Genomic DNA, 24,904 nt, shown 5'->3' with positions numbered 1-24,904 from the left:
TCTCTGCCTAATAATACTAGTCAGCGGCTTATAGCAGACATGTCCGTAGATGTTAAATAACACATTTTTATTGAAATCAAGCTTTCACCATTGTCTGCTTTTCTCCGATTAAAATCAAAATTAAGAAATAAATTGAATGTAGATAATGACATAGGTTGGCGTTGACAAAAACTTAACCGCCAATGTTTAGTAAATAGCATGCAATTTTACTCATGCTATTAAAACAGTTATGAAGAGTAGTTCATATTGAAAGTCTACTAGAAAATCTTATTTTAGTGCTTATTAATTTCCATACTAATTTCGGCTTTTTAATTCTATGGGGGTCGCGGGTCACTTACTTTTTATAAAAGGGGGTCGCCACTCGAAAAAGTTTGGGAACCACTGAGTTAGCACGACACGGTATCGTAAACTTAACGGAATTGCTGTATAAAGTAATGTGTAACCCTCAAGTAAAATATCTTCCAGCCACGAAGAAAAATAGTAGCAATTAGAAATAGCTGTAAAAGAAGTTAAGCGAACAAAACGTTAGTGTTTGAAGTTCAAAGTTTACATCGACTTGGTTTAGTTAAGCGACTGTCTAAAGCTCTTTTATAAAATTAACATAATAGTCTCATCTCTAGCTGACTTTATTACGCAACACTATTAATTTGTGATCCTTAAATGATATAACTAGATGGTTTGCACTCTGAACTTTTTAAATTATAAAATGAAAGTATGACGATTGAATGCAGAATTTATTTTCTAATTTGATGTTGCAATATAATTATTGTTTATATTTATTTATTCGCGTTTAATTGACTGTTTGAATACTGGCATTTAAGATACACGCATCTATGAAGGGCCGTAACTTGTCTGCTAATTAATTAAGATGATAAACATAAAAGTAAGCAACACTAGAGAGAGTAGAGAGTAGAGTACCTTTTCAAACCTGACGGTCTATAGCGCAAGTGAAGTAGAGTTCACTTGTTTCTGTGACCTCGGCATATGAAGCGATAGTTTGGTCAGCACCATGTCCAGCCGCCTTTACTTTCCATAGCTTGAGTTGGGTACCCATCAGAGTTGGGTGGACTCAGGGAAGGTCTACTGACTTGAACCTGGCTTCGAACTCGAGACTTACTGCAATACTGCTAACGCAAATATTAACGTGACAGCGTGGTCTAAGCAGTAGATCTTTAGTCTGCTAACCGAAAAATTAGAGTTCGAATCCGGGCACAAGTCTTTAGAACGTCCATGAGTCCACCCAGCTTTGATAGGAAAGGGAAAGTAAATGCGTCTGGGCAAAGTGCTGACCACAAGTTCCCTTCGTCTGCCGAGGTCAAGAAACATTTGAACTCTGCTTAATCTGCCAATGAATCGCTATATCTGAAGAGGATTATTTACTTTACATTTAAACTTTATCACTAACATAGGGAGGACATTAATGATCGAATTTTAAACTATTGTGATTAAAACAAAAATTAGTAACACGTGCATTTAGACTAAAACTGAATGCTGTGTTCAAAATACCTTGCTTTACTTGACATATTGCAGTTTTTCAATGCATCAAAGTACTATAATTATTTTCCAACATGAAAACAAACTGAGAGGAAGTAATTTGTATGTGATATTGTTTCGTTTGTTTGTTATTTATCTTGATATAACAGAGAAATTGTTTGAATAATTTTTCAGATAAAATTAACAGTTTCGCGAAGAACGATTCAATTTTATTTTTTTTCCTAGCCCTTCAGAATTATAATTTTAGTAAAGTAACCAACTTGCACTATTAATCTTTAGAAGATACGATCTTAGTAACCATGTTGCGACAATCTGATGACTGTTTCAAGGGAAAGAACAACAAAAATATATTTTAAATACTAGATTAGATTCCTTACCTTGTTTCTTGTCAGTTTTAATATAAAATACTGAAATATAAGAAGTTTAAATTTGATTACTATAACTGTATTAAAAAAAAAGCTTTAGCATTTTTAAAAGTACCGAGAAATTCTAAATGGCTGAGGTTGTTTTCGGGTTTCCATGACAACTAAAATTGTTTCTAACCCTTTTTTGCTGTGAAATGTCAAACATGGAAAAGTATTCAAAAGGCTTTAAAACGTTTTATTGATTTATTTGTGGATATCTAAGTTAGGGACTTAAAGAAAAATATCTGCAAGCACCAGGGACTTTTTTGAAAATATGGTTCCCGAGGCAACGGCGGCCATCTTGAAAAAAAAACTTTTGTGGAGTTCTAAAATTTGATACAGTAATTTCATATATATCAGCTATAAAACCATTGATCCTTCTTGTACTAACACTAATAGAGCCATCTGGCTAGTTTTTTTTTTTAAACCCTATAGAAAAGAAAGGGGAGTGACAACAAATAGGCCTACACCACATCGAATATTTACAAATTTACAAATCTAAATATCAGAACTAATAATGGTTGTTATTTGTTTTAAATAGATGATTGTCCATTGCGTCTAAAAAAAGATAGACTGCGAGATGGATCTCACGGGGATATGAGATTTCAAGAAGATGAAACTAGGAGGGTAGAGGGAGACAATCCACGGGAGATAATGCACTCTTTCTCTCACGCTTTAACTCTTTAATGCATAAATCAAATAAACTAGCTGTATCTCAATCCTGTTTGTGAAGTATTAACAATAAAGATAGGAATCCGGACTTTAGTGTATGCAACGAGTGGAGCTTTTTATTGTTAGCGCTTTTTGTGATCGAATTCAATCAAGTGCATTGAGCAAACTCGAAGTTTAAATAATCCTTTTACACAAAGTCGACATATAAATATTTGTTTTGCATAATAGCCATTTAAAAATTAAGCGTAACATTTTTCGAAAATTATATTTAACACCAAAGTAAAAATTGTTTTAGGTATAATAATGGACAAATATAGTGACCGAACATCAACTTCCAAACGTGTATAAAAAGTAAAGAAGACCTAATTGTTCCCGATGCCTAATTGCGTAGCTGTGGTATTGTCTTAAATGTTAATTGAGGTAGATATTCAAAATATTTACCAAAGTTTATATTCGTAGTTTCCATTTAGGGAAGTAGTAAAATGACAGTTATATGAGTTTTCGTTCATAAATATTCCTATATTGTTACATACAGCAACACAGCCACCCGCCCTAATACATACACAATGCGTTTTACCACGGGTCAATATTATCGATTTAACAATTGCATAGTGGTGTATTTGATGCAGGACAAGATATGTGTGTTGGCGGTTGCAACAATGATTAAGGAAAAAGTAGAGAAGGCTGGACATTCATTAGGTTATATATTCTAGAATATCGACATCACAAATCCTACTGGAAAGTTTAAATTGCTTTCAATACAAATACTTATATAAGTAGTAAAACACTTTACACGTATGAATAGTTAAAGTAAATAAAAGTTATTCTCTAGTCTTGTTTGAAAGCTATTCGGTACTCAATGCGTCATACTCAAATTACATACATTCTTTCAAACCAATACAATAACCGCACATACTTTCGAACCACTGCATCTACTTTCAAAATAAAATATCCTTAAACTTTCGTATTAAGTGTCTATGCCTTACTTTATCGAAATTCAAAATCATCAAAATCTATGATACGGCAGAGGCCATACCTAGCACATCCCTCAATACATAGGCTTCTAAGTAGGAGGCCTAGCCTAGTACATCTATATCTTTGTTAAAGACAGCTACCTTCTACCTGGATTACAAAGCAAAAAAACATATTTTTCCTGCTGTTTGATGTTCAATGCAATGTTCATAAGAGTTATGAGAAAGCCCTCTTTCAAGTCATCGATTTATAATATAACACATGCTAAGTTCTATTATTATCTCATTAAGTCTTTGGATTGCGAAAAGTTTTATAGTGATCTTTAGACGGATTTATTATTTCTAAATCAAAGTTGCGTAGGTGGATAAATCAAATTCTGTAGATGGCCTATGTCTAAATACATAATTTAAGTGAGTGAGTGAGTGAGTGAGTGAGTGAGTGAGTGAGTGAGTGAGTGAGTGAGTGAGTGAGTGAGTGAGTGAGTGAGTGAGTGAGTGAGTGCGTGCGTGCGTGCGTGCGTGCGTGCGTGCGTGCGTGCGTGCGTGCGTGCGTGCGTGCGTGCGTGCGTGCGTGAGTGAGTGAGTGAGTGAGTGAGCGAGTGAGCGATTGAGCGATTGAGCGAGTGAGCGAGTGAGCGATTGAGCAATTGAGCGATTGAGCGAGTGAGCGAGTGAGCGAGTGAGCGAGTGAGCGATTGAGCGAGTGAGCGATTGAGCGATTGAGCGAGTGAGCGAGTGAGCGAGTGAGCGATTGAGCGAGTGAGCGATTGAGCGATTGAGCGATTGAGCAATTCAGTGATTGAGTGATTGAGTGATTGAGTGATTGAGTGAATGACTTAGTGACTGAGTGTGGGACACTGAGTAACTTTAGGGTGTGTCAATAAATGAACAAATGAACAAATGAACCAATGAACAGATGAACAAATGAACAAATGAACAAATGAACAAATGAACAAATGAACAAATGAACAAGTGAACAAGTGAACACATGAACAAATGAACAAATGAACAAATGAACAAATGAACAAATGAACAAATGAACAAATGAACAAATGAACAAATGAACAAGTGAACAAGTGAACAAATGAACAAATGAACAAATGAACAAATGAACAAATGAACAAATGAACAAATGAACATATGAACATATGAACAAATGAACAAGTGAACAAATGAACAAATGTTCATACAATATGTATATACAATATCAAAGGTATCTACATTTAATAACGTCGTTAAATGTTTTTATGCAGCTATGTTTTTAATAGAATTTAGACATCTGTTACGAAACACAAGTTTTAACAATTTTAACAGATATTTAGAACTGTTGCTTAACACGGTGTACACTAAGGTGGCCCATAGTAGCACACCTCTCAGCACATAGGCCGATTAGTAGATGCCTGGCCAAAAATTACCCTCAACACATAGGCCACTAATTTTGTGGTCTAGCCTAATACACCCTTAAACATTTGTTCCACAAAATATGTGGCCTAGCATAGCCCACTCATCAACACATAAGCCACTATGTATTTAGCCTAGCCTAGCACTCCTCTCAACATAGCGGCCAATAAGTAAGCGGCCTAGCCTAGCAAACCCATCAATACATCGCTACTTTTCATTATTTCAGCTCAACAATCCTCCACATGCATTGTATTATATCATTTTGAATATTTACAAATTTTATGATATCATCCTCTTTCAAGACATTTAATGTGCTATTATTCTATCATTAAATATTTTCGTCGAGAAAAGTTTTCTATTGATTTTTTTAATGTTTTTAATATTTTTATTGATTAGCGTGGGATGTTGCAGAAAACCCAGACCACTAATCTCCCCTAAGCTAACCAAAACTAACGATTAGCTACAAATAATATAATACAGATAAGTCAAGAGTTTCCATTATCAAAAATAATGGATTACATATGTATATATTTTAAAATAGTATTCCTGAATATTGTTTTTAAGCCTCATTTCGGCTTTTACTTTCATATGAACCAAACTAAAGTTTTTAACCGTTATTTTTATTTTTTTAATAACGGACTGTTTAAGCAATATAATTTTAATCCACACTGTTGAAAGAACAAATTGTTTAACGAACACGTTTAAATTAAAAGATCGTTCAGCCAATTGCCCGTTTAACCAGCAGTGTATAAACAAAAGTTAGTTTATTCAACATAGAGTTTTACCAACGGATAGTTTAGTCAAGAGTTTGTTAAACCAGAAGATTACTTAACCATCAGATCGTTTAAACAAAGTTTTTAACTAACAGGATTGTTTAGCCGACAGATGGTTTACCAAAAGATCTTTTAACCATCAATCTTTAACCAAAAGATAGTTTAACTGAAAGAGTTTAAACAAAATTTTGTTTAACCAAAAGAGTATTTATTCAATAAAATATTAAAACAACAGATCTTTTGATCCGCTGATCAATTTGATCCTCAGCCACCTACGCTAAATGAACTGAAGCTTTGAAAGTGGGCGTGTCTTAAACTTGTCAATCAATTTTTGAAAGACCATAGTGCATAGGCGTATACAGTTTAAAACCAAAACAAAATAACAACAACCAAAAAACAACTGATAAACCGAACCAGATTAAAATATATCTATTTCAATTTTAGTTATTAAAATTCAAATTGATTTATACTCACGTTTTTTTGACTGTTTAGCTTATAATTTTACCTATCATTTCAATACATAAAACAACGCATTGACACACCTCTGTTTGTTTTTTATTCGTAATGATTTCTTCGTGCACTGCGGCTAAACAGGATTACGTGGGCATACCCGACGACTGAGCGTCTGAAGTTTTGACGTTCTGATTGGCTTGCGCGTTTAATCTTAACGATTTCATTGACAACAGTGATTGTATAAAAACTTGTGTTTCGGGCTGTTCTAGGGTGTCTTAGGCTGTTGACAAGAAAAGCATTTTCCTCATGTGAGTTTTTTTAAAAATATTATTATAATATTGTAATATATATATATATATATATATATATATATATATATATATATATATATATATATATATATATATATATATATATATATATATATATATATATATATATATATATATGTATAAGCGGTCCCTGCCAGACCCTGCATGGGCCTTTATGAAAAAAACTATCTATAAAAGACCGTGATTCAGGGGCGGAACTACAGTGCCGCCAGACCCCGCAATGCGGGGGGGGGGGGGGGGCACGCCATTTAGGGGCCCAGAGCCGACCATAATAAATTTTTTTATATTTAAAAAAAAAAAGTAAATTTTCTTTCATTTTTGACTTGATGGTTGTTTTGTAAAAAAATTACCGTAGCTGCGGTTGGATTATATTTATACTATAGACACCACCCCACGATCTTGTATCTTCTTTTTCCCTTTGTTTTTAAACAACTTTGAAAGCCGAGTCTTTCATCTACAATTAAACTTATCGAAGATAGGCAAATGTTCAAAACATTACTTATTTCCCTTTTTTAAAAAATAGTCAAATAGGGGTGATCATAAGCTCCTTTTAATAGATTTGTACTAAACAAATTAAAAAGCAATTACTTCTCTTAATTATTATTTTTTTAAAAAATAATTACTAAAGAATGATATTGTATAAAAAGGAAATGTATTGAAATGTATTAAATCAATAATATTTAGAAAATTAATAATACAACTACAAAAAAAACCATAAAAATAAACTTAACACGAGACACCATTACTTATACAAAGCTTTCATGTTCTATATTATTTTGACCGACAAGTGTCTACGAGGGCTTCTATTAAAAATTAACACTAGTTTTTCCACAAAACACGCTAATGCACTTACACACATGACATGATGTTGAAAATTTTTTAAATTTTTTTTTCAAATTTCGAACTGGACAGCAACGAGTATCCTATGTTCGTATTATGTTATTATATATATATATATATATATATATATATATATATATATATATATATATATATATATATATATATATATATATATATATATATATATGGGGGGGGGGGGGGCCTAAAAAAAATTTTGCGGGGTGGCCCTTTTTTTCTAGTTCCGCCACTGCCGTGATTATGTGTTTAATGCGAATAATAATTTATACACGGCGTTGCCCGGGTTTAGGAAAGATATTACGTTTCCAATTAAACGTCGAAATGCAAATATGGACGTTTAAGCCTCACACTAGATAAGGGCCGCATAAATAGATTGTAGATCACATAGACTAAAGCTAAACCTAGAACTAAAACCAAGACTTGTTTTCTAAACTAAAAAGCTAAGCCCAGATTTATATAATACAGACAAAATTCAATTTATTAAACCAAAATTTATTACCTTTTATACAAGACACTAGCAGCGGAACTTTTTTTTGTTTATTTTAAAAAGCGTTTACTTTTTTTTAAATTTTAAATCTATTTAATTACTTATTACTTTATTAAACCAACGTATTTTCAGATTTTAAATCTCTACAATGCTATTTATTCTCCTTTTGTGCTATTGTATTTTTTTGTTTGCCATTTGGTTCTTATACATACTTTTTAAAAAAATATTTGACTAATAAATTAGGCGGTACTGATAGTGTCTTTACTATGTATTAACAATGATCTCTTTATTGACTAACATTACTATTTTATATACAATTAACGAGGTCGATGATTTTGTGTACCTTATTATTATTTCTTCTTAGTTTATAGCAAAAGTTTTTTAATTTCGAGATTTTTATTATATGCATGTCTCCCATAAGTATACATACATACAGAGATACAGAATCCATTTGAGCTGTATACATATTATATATATATATATATATATATATATATATATATATATATATATATATATATATATATACATGAAGAGAGAGAAAAAGAAAAATATGAAGTAATAAGCTATAACAATTTCCAGCTTCAGGTATATAGTTGATCAATATGTCTGCAATAACTGTTGGACTTTTGATATCAGCTGTGCTGGTCTTTCAGAGCAGCTATGCTGATGGTAAGTATAAATATTAAAATATAAGTTAAAGACTAATAAATAACATATTTCTATATAAATGTATGTTTTTGGGCCTAAAAAATCGTATTTCAGATATTTTAGAAATTCGAAAGAATGCATGTTTATTCATAGCGGGAAGGCCCAAAATATTCATGTCATTTCGCCATCAGTTTCCATAGCTGCGCCATCACGTTCAATAGACGCGCAATGGTTTTTAGTCATGTAACTCTATTGTAAATAAAACGTGTAAAGTAGCCTACTGAAAAAAAATTCATAAAAAACGTTTTAATAACAGGCTTTTATGTACTAATGCACTAAATAGTAGAAAATAAATTATACACTACTATTTAAATTACTAAAAAGAATAAACCGGTAGTGATCTCCCCTAAACTTTCTCGAATATTCTTATATAAAACAACAGGGGATGGTAACTGGGGATATAGTTATGATTTTTAATCCATTTTAAATACTGAAACTTTTAAAAATAGAATAGAATCTCAGTAAAAAACAATTGCGCACCAAGCGAACGCCTAATAAAGGTGTGTAAAATAGTGCGCAATAGTATTAGTGCTTAATAAATTTACATTAGTTTTTTGAGAAATCGGAAGTAGCGTAAATTACTACTTCCGGTCAACGGAAATTACTCAAAATTTAACAGAAGGTAGAGAATTAGATCTTTTACTTACATGTGAAATTTCATTTATCTATCTGAAATAGTACTCAAGTTATAGGCTTTTGAAGAATTCAAAGTAGAAAAAGTACCACTTCCGGTTGTCGGAAATCGCTCAAAAGTTGATACGGATCTACGATTTTGATATAATACTTATATATGAAATTTCATCAACCTAGCTGTAACGGTACTCAAGTTATCGTGTTTACACACGGACACACAGACACACAGACACACACACAGACACACACACACACACACACACACACACAGACATGCGGACAAGATTGCAAAATTATGTTTTTCCGTATCAGTGAGGTGTAAAACGTCGAGATTTGTAAAAATCTCGATTTTTTTTTTGCACGATTACAATACTTTCTCTATACTACGTATATACGAGAAAGTAAAAACGTGTGTCTTTTCTCAAATATTAGTAAAGGTATCCAATAGGTACTAAAGTGACCCGGGTTTCTTTTTAGTAATTTAAATAGTAGTGTATAATTTATTTTCTACGTTTTAGTACATTTGTACATAAAAGCTTGTTATTAAAAAAATGGTATGAATTTTTTTTTAATTTCGCAATGGCGGCGCCCCGAGAGGGTGAGATTGTTTACTATATAAGATATATTAAATAAAAATCGATTGCGGTTTGGCACCGTTCATCCGATCTCCATGAAACATTGTGGAGTTGATGAGAATTCTCCCGAGAAGGGTTCCGTGAACAAAATAATTAAAATTTGATATCGGTGGCGCCAGGGAGGGTGCAATTTTCGTCATTACACGATTTGGCGCCCAGAGTTCTAGAGCGGCTATGTTAGCACTTGGTATCCGTTAATCGTGCGTCCTGTATAGCGGGTAAAGGGTTACAATAAATTCAGCATTAAAAATTCATCAGGGGCAACCGCCGGGCTTTCCCGTGAGCGCAATGGCGCGTACGTTCGTTTAAGACAGTGCGATAGACAATGGATAAGATGGGAAATTAGAGTCGCTTACTAAATTGAATCAGGCGTATCCGCCGGCGCCCTGGTAGGGTGCGATTCGGCTGCAAACAAAAATTTCAGTTTTGGCCCAGAAAGGCTCACATCGGCCGCTGAGGGCCCTGTAATACACTTTTTTTTTAAATCAGATAAATTAACCAAGGTTAGATTATTAACCGGGATATTTACTTTTGTCCATAAAATATTCAAACTATTCCAAAACCTACAGTTCTTGAAATAATGAAAATATTTCCGTACAAAATTAGGGTTCAAAGGACAATCAAATCTAAAAATAAAAGTCACACTTCTAAAAACATTTTTGTAACGCGAGGAAATCCTTCTTTACAAATTTTCCCTTTGCGAATGATGCAAATAGCATCAATTTTTAGAAGATCCAAACAGAAATTGAGATCGAGCATCTAATAATACACAATAAGTAACGCTAACGAATTTCATCAGTCACACTGTTATTTATAACACGTAAAATAATTTTTTTTACGTGTTAAAGAAAAATACAGTTGATTGTTGTCACTTTAGCGAATGACGCTATCTGCATTATTGTATCATGGTGATTTTTATCACTCTGGGTTATCCTGTGAGCACTATGGCGCTTATGTTTGTTTTAACGAGCCAGCGGACGTACGAGGCGCCTCTGCGGTAGTGTAATTGGGGTGCTCCCGAAAGCTCCCCTCTACATCCCGGACACATGGGCGGTCACCGAAGTGTATTCTACCTCACTATTACGGTGAGTGATTAACGTACACTCAAGTTATTCATACGGTAGAGTAAGTAAACCCGTGTTCCGATATTTATGATCCAAGGACAGGCATTGTTTACATTTAAATAACTCAGTTTTAGAAGACAAGGTCACCCCTCTAAGAATATAGTAGTGGTGACGCATTTATGAAACCATTTTTATATATTCAGTCCGACTTTCTTCAGACGGGTACGCTAGTATATATATATATATGTATATATATATATATATATATATATATATATATATATATATATATATATATATATATATATATATATATATGTATATATATATATATATATATATATATATATATATATATATATATATATATATATATATATATATATATATATATATATATATATATATATATATATATATATATATATATATATATATATATATTGTGAGATGGTTTGGTTTAGTTGTAGAGCGCAAGATTGCTTAGCTGAAAGTCAAGTGTTCGAATCAGGGTTCATTTCATTAGGAGGTCCCTGCGTCTACCATAAATTAATGGGTACTTAACTCGCGTTAGTGAAAGTAAAGGCGGCTGGGCATAGTGCTGACCACATTATCTTTTCATACGTCTAGGTCATCTACTCCATCCGTCAAATGTATCACAAATCTAAAGATTTTTTTTTTACTTTACAACATACAATATATATACATATTTATAGGCTTATATATATATATATATAAATAAATATACATACATATATATATATATATATATATATATATATATATATATATATATATATATATATATATATATATATATATATATATATATATATAAGTAATTGGAATCGATTGTAGATCAGTGCGTGGCTTACGACTATGGCGAAGCTTCAGTTACCCCAACAGATGCCGTCACTCAACAAGTAAGATAACATTAATGCGACATTTTTAAAAAGTTTTAAGTGAATACGTGTATAAACTTAATATTATCATTTGGAACTTGAATTATTCTATTAATGTACACCTCTCCCATACCTTTCTCCCATCCAGGTCGAAAATCTTCCTCACCATCTATTTAAATCACCCAGCGTTCTCTAAGCTCTGTATTGCTTGATGCTTTCCCATTTTCTTTCCTACACTGGGTTTGGTACTCTTTCCTGGCAAATAAATTGCAGTATTCTGCAACCTTTTCCAGTGTTCTTGTAGTGCAGCTTGCTCAGCCTCTTCCGTCACCTCTTGGTCTTCCAGTAAAAAACTCTGCGTGTTTTCATTTACCGCTGGTATTGAATGTTAATGTTTTGTTTTTAAGTCTCATTTTTCTGGTATGTATTTTCATGTTGCAGATTTCATTCACTCTTTGCTTTGTCTTGTATTTCTAGCTGTGCACTTCGATGCATGTTGAGTTTTAAATTTGTTGCAACGCGAGACGATGATTTCCACACTTTCTTCTTTTAAAAGTTTAGAAAGTTCCATTGAATTCAAATGGGGGAAGGTTAGTCCAGACTAACGGAAAGAAACAAAATAATTCACGAAAAACAGAAACTATTGACATACGCAAGTCAATTTTTAGCGCAATTTCCATACTGGCAATTGCGATTAATAATTCATTATTTCTGGATGGATGGATGGATGGATGGATGGATGTATGGATGTGTGACCGCAGCTTTAAGTCATACCTCCTCCTCAACGAAGCTTCTTCTTCTTCTTCTTAATTATTAGTGTTGAAGGGGTCGAGATTTATCTGCCGGTAGGGTTGAACTTGAGACTGTTCGAATTTTATCAACCATGAGCTTATTGCCGACTCGACCACACCTCCAACACAATTAAGCGTTACGTGTTAACTGGTTATGCGCCATTGAGGCCATTGACTCCGATTTCAGCCTGCTTTTCTTTTTGGATTTGCTTCCATAGCCTTTGTCCAACCAAGAACAAACTACAAGGCAGCAGTTGTTTAATTTTGGAGTTGTCTCTCCTAGAAGAGTGGCTGTCCCCGGCTAACGAGCCTCATCTGCCCGAGGGTTCGAACTCGAGACTTTTCGGTTTAGCAACCATGAGCTTTACCGACTCGACCACGCCGACATACTGGCAATTGCGATTAATAATTCATTATTTCTGGATGGATGGATGGATGGATGGATGGATGTATGGATGTGTGACCGCAGCTTTAAGTCGTATCTCCTCCTCAACGAAGCAATATCGAGGACTAGTTCCAAAGCAAATATGTTAAGCAAGTTCCGAGGATGATTGTGTGCCAAAAAAATTCCCGGAATTCCTTCCTGGATTTCCCGGAAAATCCAAAAAACCTCGGAAAAAAAACGGTTTTTGGCCCATATCTCGGCAACCAGACCACTTAGCGACTTGAAACATTTACCAATCGATTCCTGCCATAATTTAAAACAATATTGCCGAAGAAAGTTTTCAAAAATATCCTTTCGTTCGGTCACAATTTTTTTTTTAAATTATAAAAACTGAGCTTCGTGTAGGCCTAGGATGATATTTACTACTTTTTTAAACTGAGCATCGTGTAGGCCTACTCGTTAAAATAAAACTATTTCCGTTGATATAGGTTAATATAGTTGTCTTTTTTTTAGCGCAAAAAAAATATCCTTTCGTTCGGTCACAAAAAAATAGAAATTGTTATGGATAACATAAGGAAATTGCGCTTAAATTGTCACTAGACTTTTTATTAACTTGTTTTTTTTTTAAACTGAGCATCGTGTAGGCCTACTCGTTAAAATAAAACTATTTCCGTTGATATAGGTTAATATTGTTGTCTTTTTTTAGCGCAATTTCCATACTGGTTTCTTTTTTGTTTTGAATTATTAAAACTACTTGTGTTGCATTATTTATTTCCTGAATATATGATTTATCTCGATTTAAAATTGTTATAAATAACATAAGGAAATTGCGCTTAAATTGTCACTAGACTTTTTATTAACTTGTTTAAAGTTCTAATTGTGATTCTACAGCTATAATACAGCATAAAAATTGTTGCGTATATGTGAAGCAAAACATTTCAAAAATTATTTTATTTATATTTTTTTAAAAATTGTAATCTGTAGAAAACAATTCATAAAACCGTAAGTCAAGTAGGTAAAATTTTGCTTCAAGTTTTCTAACATTATAACTTATGGCCTGAACTACTATATTAGCATTCGAACGTAATTTGAACAGTTTTAAAGCATTTTTAATATCCTCCTTTTGTGTCTGATATTTAAAATTCTAAAATTTTATTTACTTGATAGATATCCGGTTCCGGTTCACAGATTTAGATTTAGGTTAATGTTTAGATATTGGTTTTTGAATAATAGAAAATAAAATACTTAAAAAAAACTTTTTAAAAAACCACGTTTTTCTTGTGGACTAAAAAGTAGAAAATAACTATTTACATACATTTGATGACAAAAAACGTGGGTACGTTCACCATCAAATTTCCCGACCCATCTGCCCGACCCACGTTTTTTGTCATCAAATGTATGTAAATAGTTATTTTCTACTTTTTAGTCCACAAGAAAAACGTGGTTTTTTAAAACGTTTTTTTTTAAGTATTTTATTTTCTCCTTTTTAGTCCGTTGCTACACATGAAAAACGTGGTTTTTAAAAAGTTTTTTATATAGTTTATTTTCTACTTTATCTAATCACTTGATTAAGTATGACTTGACTAAGTGTTTTTAAATACACGGACTAAAAAAATCTTGAGCGACCGATACGCTTTAAACAGAGAAAGGGTGTAATTTACGTTGCTGGCGTGGAGATCTACTCACGAATCACGTGATCAAATCTCCCATAAACAAACAAATAAACGCGAAGCTGAGTTAAGGAAAAACGTGTTTATGTGTATTTTAGCATACCCAGCGTACCAACCGTGTCACCGTTAACAATGTGTTACCGTGTCCGTTCTCCTTTTTAGTCCGTTGCTACACATAAAAAACGTGGTTTTTTAAAAAGTTTTTTTTAAGTATTTTATTTTCTCCTTTTTAGTCCGTTGCTACACATGAAAAACGTGGTTTTTAAAAAAGAGTTTATAAATACACGGACTAAAAATCTTGAGCGACCAGGATTCGAACCTGGGTTGTCGCGGCCACAACGCGAAGTACTAACCACTATACGATCACGGCCAGCGCGCTCACATCGATTGGGGCCGAAGTAACTGTGTCAATAGGCCTCAAGTCTTGTCGGTATCTTTAGAAATCATGTCCTCAATTTTATGGTCCTTGGAGCGTAATTAAATTAAGCTAATTACGGTCACTAATTGCTAGTTTTTATGATTGCATCTGAAATTGTTAGGCGAAAGTAGCATGCATGCCAAATTTCAGGTCTCTAGAGCAATCAGAAGTGGGCTAATTTTCGATGTCAATTTTAACAACAAACAAACAAACAAACGCGAAGCTGAGTTAAGAAAAACGTGTTAAGAAAGTAACTACACACTTTGTTAGAACACAACGATCTTTAGATATTTGTTTCTTTTTTTGCTTTGTTATTTATATCTTACAACGTGTAATGATGCAGATTAGGTTCTGACCAATTACTATTTAAAAAAATATTTCTCAAACAATTTCAAACTTATTTACAAATTATATTTTCTTCTTCCGCTTGTCGCCAAGACATGTGAGGCAGATGAGGTAGAGTTTATACAATTATTTTATTTATCAGGTTGAGGTTGTGTTGAGGGTTAGGGTTAGAGTGTGTAATAATGATGATGTTGAAGTTGAAGTTGATGTTCATGGTCTATGTTCATGTTTGTTATTGTGGTTGTGGTTATGGTTGATGTTGTTTCGGCTGCCTAGGCGAGGTTTAAAGTTAGGTTTAATGTAATATTTATTTCCTTATAGACATTTGAAGGGCAAAACACACAAGCAAAGTTATTGTACTGATACATTTTTCTCACAAACGCCAGTACGAGGCGAGGCCTAGATGGAACGTTTTTTTTTTCAATTTTAGCACTCAAAATTTTTTTAACGTGCGGTCGAAACGAGCTTGACATACATCATTATATGTTTTTTTTTCTTCTGCTTTTGCTGCAATTGTGGGCTCATAATATTGAATAACGATCGTCGTACCACCGTTGGTATTAAATCTTACATCTATTAATCGCTGTGATATAGGCTCAAATTATAGGCGTTAATATTGAATAACGGTTATCTCACGACCTTTGGCATTAAATCTTGCATTTATCAATCGTAGTGATATAGGCTCCATTTCTAACATTGCCTCTGCTACCTCTGCTGTCATCATTACTGCTGCACTCTGTGGGGATCTTTAAGCCCAGAATAAATGATAATATCTCCTGCTGAAAGACTGGTTTGGCAGCTTCTATTGTTGTGGGTTTTAAAAAGGCTGAGAATCTTGAAGTTGTATGTCCTCATATCCCTTGCTACAGATGTTGATTTTTCAATTTTGAAAAGAGTTTGAATGTTGTAGGTCTGTATTTGGGTTTTTGTTTAGGTATTCGGAAACTTTGTCAGCACGCCGGATTCACGAAGGTTTTCCGCACGTCAAAGCTCTACTAGAATCAGAGGCGTAGAGAGAGGGGAGGGGCGGGGGGGAACATATGTCCCCGGGCGCCGACCTTAGGGGGCGGCAAAATGGGTTGGAAAAATAAATTGAAAGGTTGAGGGGGGTGCAGATCGAAAGTTTAAAGGGGGGTGAGGGGCAAATCGAAATCTTGAGGGGGGGGGGTGCAAATCGTTTGTCCTCGGGCGCCGGGAAAGGTCGCTACGCCTATGACTAGAGGGAAATCTTTCTTCCAAAGTTCTCGTTGTTCTAATGTATTTGTGTTTTGAAAACAGTTTTTATTTTTATGGGTTAGGATTTTTAAGCCTTGCGTCCAAGCTTCCTTCTATATTCAGTAATAGCACCAACCAGACACCTGATAAATCTTCTATCACAGCAATGTTGTGTTGAAACTTTGTAATGATTAAGTATTTGGACATGTTACTTTTTAATTTTCAGAAAATTTAATAGCTTTTAAATTACTTAGATAAATTGGCATGCATTTGTACACACACAATACTAAATTTGTTTTATCTAATTCGACCCGGCAGCAATGTTACCAGGACTGTCTGTCGACTCCGAGATGCTATATTTTTGTTTGGGATGGGGCGGCGTGTTTAGTGGTTTCTGTAACCACGCTTGTCGATACTTCCTCGGATGGATATATGTCGAGTGTAACCTATTGTACCAACACCTCAGGTAAGATAATAATTATTCTGTATTACACCGTCTCTTACAAGGTATTGATGAGAATTAACAATAAACAGAAGGCTCCAGTGACAATAGACGGAAGACAGGTAAATGATGTGCAAGAGTTTGTCTACCTTGGCAGCAAGATCAGCAAAACGGGAGGCACAGAGGAGGACATACGCGCTAGAGTTAATAGAGCCCGCTGCGCTTTCACATTCCTGCGACCCATATGGAAAAGTTCGGCCATCTCCATTACCACAAAAATTAGGATATTTAACTCTAATGTCAAGGCAGTTCTGCTGTATGGAGCAGAGACATGGAGAGTCTCCAAGGCAAGCACAGCAAAGATACAGACCTTCATGAATAGATGCCTTAGACAGATACTGAAACTGAGATGGCAGGACAAAGTGCCGAACTTGGAACTATGGAGGAAAGCTGGGCAGGAGCCTATTGGTGTGCAAATAAGAAGGAGGAAGTGGCGCTGGGTGGGTCACACACTGCGAAAGGCTCACACAAATGTTACACGCCAAGCGCTTGAGTGGAACCCCCAGGGAAAGCGGAAGAGAGGGCGCCCAAGACAGACCTGGAGGCGGAGTCTTCTTGAAGAACTGAAGCCAACAGGGATGTCTTGGGAGATGTCAAAATTAATAGCCGAGGATAGGAAGGAATGGAAGGAAATGGTGGAGGCCCTATGCTCCATAAGGAGCAAAGAGGACTAAGTGAAGTACAAGGTATGCCTTCTGGGAAACAAACTCACGGAATATTATTTTTCTACCCAGCTTTTTATTTAAAAAATACAGCAGGCAAATACAAACAGTTTTGATATTTGTATTCATGGTTTTCAGTCAAATGTAATTTTTCTTTTTTCCCCCGATCTTTATCAAAACCCATTCCAAAACCCATATATATATATATATATATATATATATATATATATATATATATATATATATATATATATATATATATATATATATATATATATATATACCTATATTTTTTTAACAGGAAATTGCCCAGCCTATATTCCATCTCCCATTGCGGCCGACCCAATACAAACTACTCATGCGGTATTTCTAATTGATTATTAGTTATTATTCCTTAATTTGTTTTTAGATTTTTTAAGAATATGACTTATTTTTTATTGATTAAATATCAGTATTGTGTCCTCAGACGACACTAGCTTCTATGTGTACATTTGTAAGTATATCTTCGTGTTTCCTTAAAATAGGATTGTGCTCTTCGATCAGTAACACAGCCGTACTGCGCTGGATATATATTTAAAAATGGCACATGCACACTGCAATTTTTTAATCACGATATTACAGTCGATACGACCTCAAATGATCCAGGAGCTGGTTCGGTTCTCTGCGATCTCAGTAAGTTCCTTATTTTTAAATAGTAATATTTATAGCGCATCTACAACTTTTAGAAGGAAAGATACTTGGATTCCCCTGTAGACAAAACAATTGAAAAATTAGAATTGATTAAAGCAGGAGAAACCTCACTTAATTTCTTTTATATTGGCACGACACAGCATTGGTATTGCACCGTCAGGGCAATAGGCTTACAGAAAAGTTTATTATAAATTTTTCCAATACTTACTTTTTCTCTTTTTCGTATTCAGAGTATAGAGGAAATATTGTAATCGTGCAAAAATATTGAATGAAATTTTTACAATTTCTACCGTTTTACACCTCACCAGTGTATCGTATACGGAATATAAAGGATAAATTATTCTTTTAAAAAATCTATATCGAGATTTCTACACATTTTGATGATTTGCAAACTCGGTTTTACCATCCTGTCCGTTCATTTATTTTCTTTGTGTATTTGATGAGAGAAGACATTTGAAATAGCAAACAACAGCAGCCCATTTTTTAAATTTATTTCTCACATTGTAGTTCCACCGGACACAACAACACAAACAGCTACTACAGAACAAGACACTACAAACGCCGCTTCAACTACCAGAACAACAAGTAACGTTTGTTTTTTCTAAATCATGTTTAAATGTTTAACCTTAATGATTGACGGCTAAAATTGTGTTCAATTAAGCTGTTGCAATTAAACAAATTGTTATCAAAACTAAAAAAGGCAAAAAAGTATTGAAATAATTTAGTTCACTGAATCTGATAGTAATAAATGATCCAAATAATACAAACAAATTTACTCGATATTAAACAACCTAGTTCCATCGAGTTGCATAAAAATCAGGCTAAATACTAATTAAAATGCATTAGATCATAGAACCTGTTCACTGTTAATTATTTTTTATCAAGGGGGAAATTATGCTTGCGACATTTTTGTTTAATATAAAAGAACATATTTCTTACAAGCTAAAATTTCTCCCTTTAAATTAGGAAAGCATTGCAAGAAAGGCTAATGGACGAGACTTCGAAAAGGTACGATGATGTAAATTTATTAGTTAAACAGAGATCTATGGATTTTTTTTAAACATTCAGGTGTTTTCATTTTACTCATAAGGTGTATTGTATTTATTGCGTTGAAACGAAATGCTTTACCAGAAATCCTTGTATAACTTTAACCGATTTAAAACTAAAACATATTTATATACATATACTGAAGAATGCAAAAATCAAAAGTTTTAATTTTTAAAGTGTGTGTAGACCGTAGCGGTTGTATATTAAAATAAACTTAAAATCGGGTATTTTGAAGATTGGTGTTGAATTTCCAAGATTCAAAAACTATTGTTTAAAAGCATGGATTATGGAAGTTATGGCACTTGTAATTGTACAGTGTCATTGTAACGTTGTAAGGAGACAGAAGTTTGAGAAATTATGGAGTAAAACAGTAGCGTTACATGGCGAGGGAGGGGGATGCGGACAGCACAGGGTCACAGAATCCGAGATGATGACTTCAAAACAGAATATCGCCAGTTTCAAAGAGAATGTGTGCATTTTTACGATTCTATACATTATTAAAAATACCTATTCGGGATTGGGGTGACACCAAATTGTCTATGGTTGAAATACATCAAATATCCGTTGTTGGTGAAGGGGCTGACTTATGTAGTTACCATAAATAGTGATATCTGACTTAGTGATGGCATAAGGATCAAAAAGTTAAGTCAGACAGAGCATGAGACCAACGTTATTTCTTTACAATTTATCTTCTCTTTTGTCTCAATTAAGCCTTAAAATAACACGGTATGTCTAATCTTGGAATTTCCCATATTAAGTCACAAGTATGATAGGAACGTTTAACGGCGTGGTCGGATGGTAGTGTACACGACTACTAACTCAAAAGATTACAGCCCTAAATGCACCAAACAGTCCACTCAACCAGAGACATAGCGACCCTTCCCAGCGCCCGGGACAAACTTTCAATTGGGCGCCCCCCTCGGGATCAACCTTTCAATTTTTGATTTGCACCCCCTCCCCCCTTCAAACTTTCGATTTCCACACACCCCTCTCCTCATATATTTTTTATATTTATAAAGCAAAAATGCAGTTAAAATGAGATTTTAATTTGTTTTTCCAAACCATTTTCGCGCCCTCTAAGGTCGGCGCCCGGGGACATATGTACCCCCCTGCACCCCTTCGCTACGCCTCTGCACTCAACTCTTAAAGACACCTTAACGACGTTAAGAACATGGAAAAGAATTGAACATACTATATCTTTTAAATGTCAGAATGAAAAAAACGTAGATTTATTAGTTTCCCTATTGACCGCCGGTGAATTTTATTGATTTTAATGTTCTGTATGTATTATGCATAAAAAATGTAAAAAATAATTGGTTATGTTTAAATTTACTTTACAGAAGATTCGCCATAGCAGTGGACATTTGAGTTTACGTCATCTTGAAAATGTGACGACCAACTGATGTCCTCATTGTTTTCTTTAACTTTCTATTTCTAAATTCTAAACATTTTAAACTTAAAATTATTAATTTTAAATTAAATTTTAGATCACAAATTTACACACATTTTCCTCTTTCTTCGCGAATTTTTTCCGAAAGTCTTTTTTTTTTTTTCTTCTCGACGAATTTCTTTCAAAATAAAGTTTTCTTCAGAACTGATAACAATTTTTGTTTTACTGTAATACATTATATGTGTTAGTATGTGTGTCTGTGTACACATATGTATCTGTTTATCTCAGCCTGTGTTTGAGTTTTGTTTGAGTGTGTCTGCGTGTGTTTTTGAATCTTATTCTATGGCTAGATGTGTGCGCGTTTGTAGGTTATAATAGTATCAAGAATGAAATCTTTCACTACGCCAAGTCGGCTTGTCAAACTTTTTGCACGACACGATGTTTAAAACCTGCGTAATACCTACGGAATTGCTGTGTAATGTCATGTGTAAACCGCAAGTAAAAAGTCTTTAAGAAACGAAGGGTAATGTCAGTGAATAGAAATACCTTCAATGGACGTTACGAATAAAAGACATTAGTGTTTGAACTTCAAAGCTACATTGACTTGGTAAAGCAACGGTGTTAAGAACTTTTTAAAAATTAGCACAGAAGTCTCATCTCTACATGGCTTTATTACTCAACACTATTAATTAGTGACCCTCAAATGACATAACTAGTCGCTTTGCACTCCTAAACTTTTTTTTTATTAAATAAAATTATGAGGAGTGAATGCAGAATTTAATTTGTCGTTGCACGGTAATAATTGTTTCTGTTTATTTTTTCGTACACACGTTTTAATGACTGTTGGAATACTGGCATTTCAGATAAACTTATATGTAAAGGACCTTGACTTATCTGCTAAAGGTTCAGAATACTAAAAATAAAAGTAAACAAAAATGCTACCGCATCTTAATGCGTGGCCTAAGCGGTAGATCGTTAGTCGGCTAACGGAAAAGTCTCGAGTGTAAATCCGGGGCGGCGTGGATGAGTCGGTAAAGCTCTTGGTTGCTAAACCGAAAAAGTCTCGAATTCGAACACTCGGCAGATGAGGCTCGTTAGCTGGGGACAGACACTCTTCTAGGAGAGACAACTCTAAAATCATACAACTGCTGCTTTTAATTATTTTAATTCAATTATTTATTTATTGCCCGATTGAAATTAGTCCCCTATTCTTCGTAAAACAGTGAAAGTAAAAAAAAATAATAATCCCAGAATCCCTTTTAGACCTAGCGATCCATTGAGCAGATTAAGTTGAGTTTAAATGTTTCTTGACCTCGGCAGATAAATGGAAGCTGTGGTCAGCACTTTGCCCATCCGCCTTTACTTTCCCTTAACCATCAGAGCTGGGTGGACTCATGGACTTTCTACTGAATAGTACCCGGATTTCTTCTTCTTTTTCGTTTTTAATTTTAGTATTGGAAGGGATCTCCTTCCAACACAATTAAGGATACATGTCAACTGGTTCTACGCCATTGAGGCCATTGACTCCGATTTCAGCCTGCTTTTCTTTTTGGATTTGCTTCCATAGCCTATGTCCAACCAAGAACAAACTACAAGGCAGCAGTTTTTTTTTTATTTTGGACTCCTAAGTTGGTATTCAAAATACCTTTATTTTACCTAATAAATGGCAGTTTACAAATGCATGAAAACTCTATAATTTTTTTCCGGTATAAAAACAAACTTAAAGAAGTACTTTTATTGTGATGTCTTTTTTCCGAATCGACTAGTCGGAAGAAGCTTTTGCCCCCTAGCCTAGGCTTGCCGGCAGAAGACGAAATAATGCATCGACCCTAAAAAGGATTAAAATTGACTGAAATTACCCTACATAGCTGTGCAATGGGCTCGGATTACTCTTATAACCTTATTGTTCTAACGAAACTTGCTGTATCGTGTGTTTGGACGGTAACGATTTGTGTGGATCGTCAGAGAGATACAGTCTGGTATATCTTTGTCTAGAAAAGTATAACATTTCTTTAAAATTGTTTTTAATAGCATATTTAAATCTACTATTTAAGTTTTTATCATGTAAATCCCATCAGGACAACTCATAAGCCTGAACAACGAACATGTAGGTGACAAGAAATAGAAGGTCATGGTAGCGTTGTTTAGTAAATATGCGCATGCACATCTTACTTTTGCTAGAATCGGCCTTAAAACCCAAGCTTGAAATCTTTTAAAAGGACTTTCGCTTAAAAGAATTTTCACTTCCAAACAGCCAATTTCTTACTGCAAACAAAAAAGAAATGGACATAACTAGAAACATTCACAGAATTTGGAAGAGGATGCTGAGTCCAAATCAAAGCAGAAAAAAAAATATTTTGACTAGGTAGATGAAAAGGACAAACAAAATATTACACCCCAATTACACTGATAGACCGAATGAAATTGTATGGCATAAGCTTTACAGACAACCCGGTAAAAGAAGACAAACACCTGGATGAAGCTGGCCGACACAATTATTCAGAAACTGAACATATACAAAAAACAACACCACAAAATTTTTGCAAGGGCAGCACTAGTGAACAGATACTCAAAGTTGTTTACACAGCGATGGCCATAATTATCTCCTCACATTTTACAAATTAACACATTAGAATTTTTTTTTTAAATACCATGAGGAAGACAAATCATCAAATCTTTATACAAAGCAACTTAAACGGAGAAATAGACCTACGGCCCAAAAAAAAATATAAACACCATCAGGCTAAAACAATTAGACAGAAGAAAAATAGAGCCACACTACAACCCATTAGAAGAATATTGCATAGGGCAAACAATCAACACTAAATTAAAGCAAAATAATACCACACTACACTAAGGAAGGACCGACTTAGAACAATTCTTAAAAAAAAAACAGTATAGGGGGAAAGTCTAAAAAAAAGATACGTGACATTCTGGTCAAACAATTCTGCACAGACACAATAGCTATCTTCAAATCAAACAGAAAGAATATAGGGGAAAATTCAAAGTAGATAGGGCCTACCTGACAACAACTACAACCACCGCACTATAGAATAAAATTGGACAGAGAGCACAACACGGTAGACATTAGTGACACATTTAGGAACCTACATTGTAAACACACAACATCAATGGAAAGAGAAATAGCATTTCAACCAACTCAAACGCAAACGCAAACATAAACATCACCTGCTAAACATACCGACGAAATATACAAGAAACTGAACATATTTTCTTAGAATGCTGTAAAGTACAGTTAGTAAAACAATAATTAGGAACAATATTTAAAACGAAACAGATAGACAGAGGAAATAAGGAATAAATTGAACAAAACAATAACAGGTTGGTGATAAATACAGTGACATGTACAGAGCCATTGTAGCGCGAAAAATGACATATTTCCCCACGTACTGAAATCATACATGACAAGATCTTTATTTTAATTAAATTAAATTACCCCCCCCCCACCACCACCACCCTATTTTTTAAAATAGCTTTAAAGACGGCTGACCGCAAAAAGCCAAATAAGTCAGTGGATCACTACACACACAGCACGTCCCGAAAACGACAAGGCCGGTGATCGAATCGCTCAACGAATCGAAAACAGCTTACGGTATGACTGGGAAAAGAGAGACCATTCAATACACAACGAAATTATCCCCCCCCTCCCACACGCGAAAATTTGTGAACATGCCAATTATGAAACGTCGTCTCACGCAATCGACAACCTACCGCTCCACCATCCCCCCTTTTACCCTCCCATTTCTTTTCCCTCCCACATCGTACCGAAGACAACAGATTGAGGTGACGAATTTACACCAGTCTAGGAGACGATCGAACTATTGCTGGGGGAATGAAAATTTCTTACGGACGTGACATTTTTTATCTCAAGGCAATCCAGTGGACCAACGAGCGTCAATGACAAACTATTGATATATATATATATATATATATATATATATATATATATATATATATATATATATATATATATAT

At 34.2% G+C, this 24,904-nt stretch overlaps 1 protein-coding gene across 1 annotated transcript; it reads left to right on the top strand.

Annotated features, from left to right (window-relative positions):
- Window positions 1–6,450: 6,450 nt before the first annotated feature.
- LOC131930654 (uncharacterized) lies at window positions 6,451–21,064 on the top strand. Its single transcript, XM_059287238.1, has 9 exons — window positions 6,451–6,476; window positions 8,431–8,520; window positions 11,750–11,814; window positions 16,936–17,083; window positions 18,083–18,144; window positions 18,306–18,453; window positions 18,979–19,056; window positions 19,438–19,479; window positions 20,859–21,064. Exons 2-8 carry the CDS (start codon window positions 8,454–8,456, stop codon window positions 19,458–19,460), a joined length of 591 nt encoding a protein of 196 aa, XP_059143221.1. The 5' UTR covers window positions 6,451–6,476; window positions 8,431–8,453; the 3' UTR covers window positions 19,461–19,479; window positions 20,859–21,064.
- Window positions 21,065–24,904: the final 3,840 nt, after the last annotated feature.

Source organism: Physella acuta, unplaced genomic scaffold, assembly GCF_028476545.2.
Source record: "Physella acuta isolate Inbredline_101_S28 unplaced genomic scaffold, ASM2847654v3 ptg001812l, whole genome shotgun sequence".
NCBI lineage: Eukaryota > Metazoa > Mollusca > Gastropoda > Physidae > Physella > Physella acuta.
Note: the sequence above shows the minus strand (reverse complement) of the source record. Positions and strands in the feature narration are given on the sequence as shown.

What these genes read in the sequence shown, in the direction of transcription:
- LOC131930654 (XM_059287238.1), top strand. Translation starts at nt 8,454, where the DNA reads ATGTCTGCAATAACTGTTGGACTTTTGATATCAGCTGTGCTGGTCTTT. An exon ending in CTATTGTACCAACACCTCAG is followed by an intron (nt 17,084 to 18,082) that starts GTAAGATAATAA and finishes TTTTTTTAACAG; the next exon opens with GAAATTGCCCAGCCTATATT. An exon ending in TTCAACTACCAGAACAACAA is followed by an intron (nt 19,057 to 19,437) that starts GTAACGTTTGTT and finishes CCTTTAAATTAG; the next exon opens with GAAAGCATTGCAAGAAAGGC.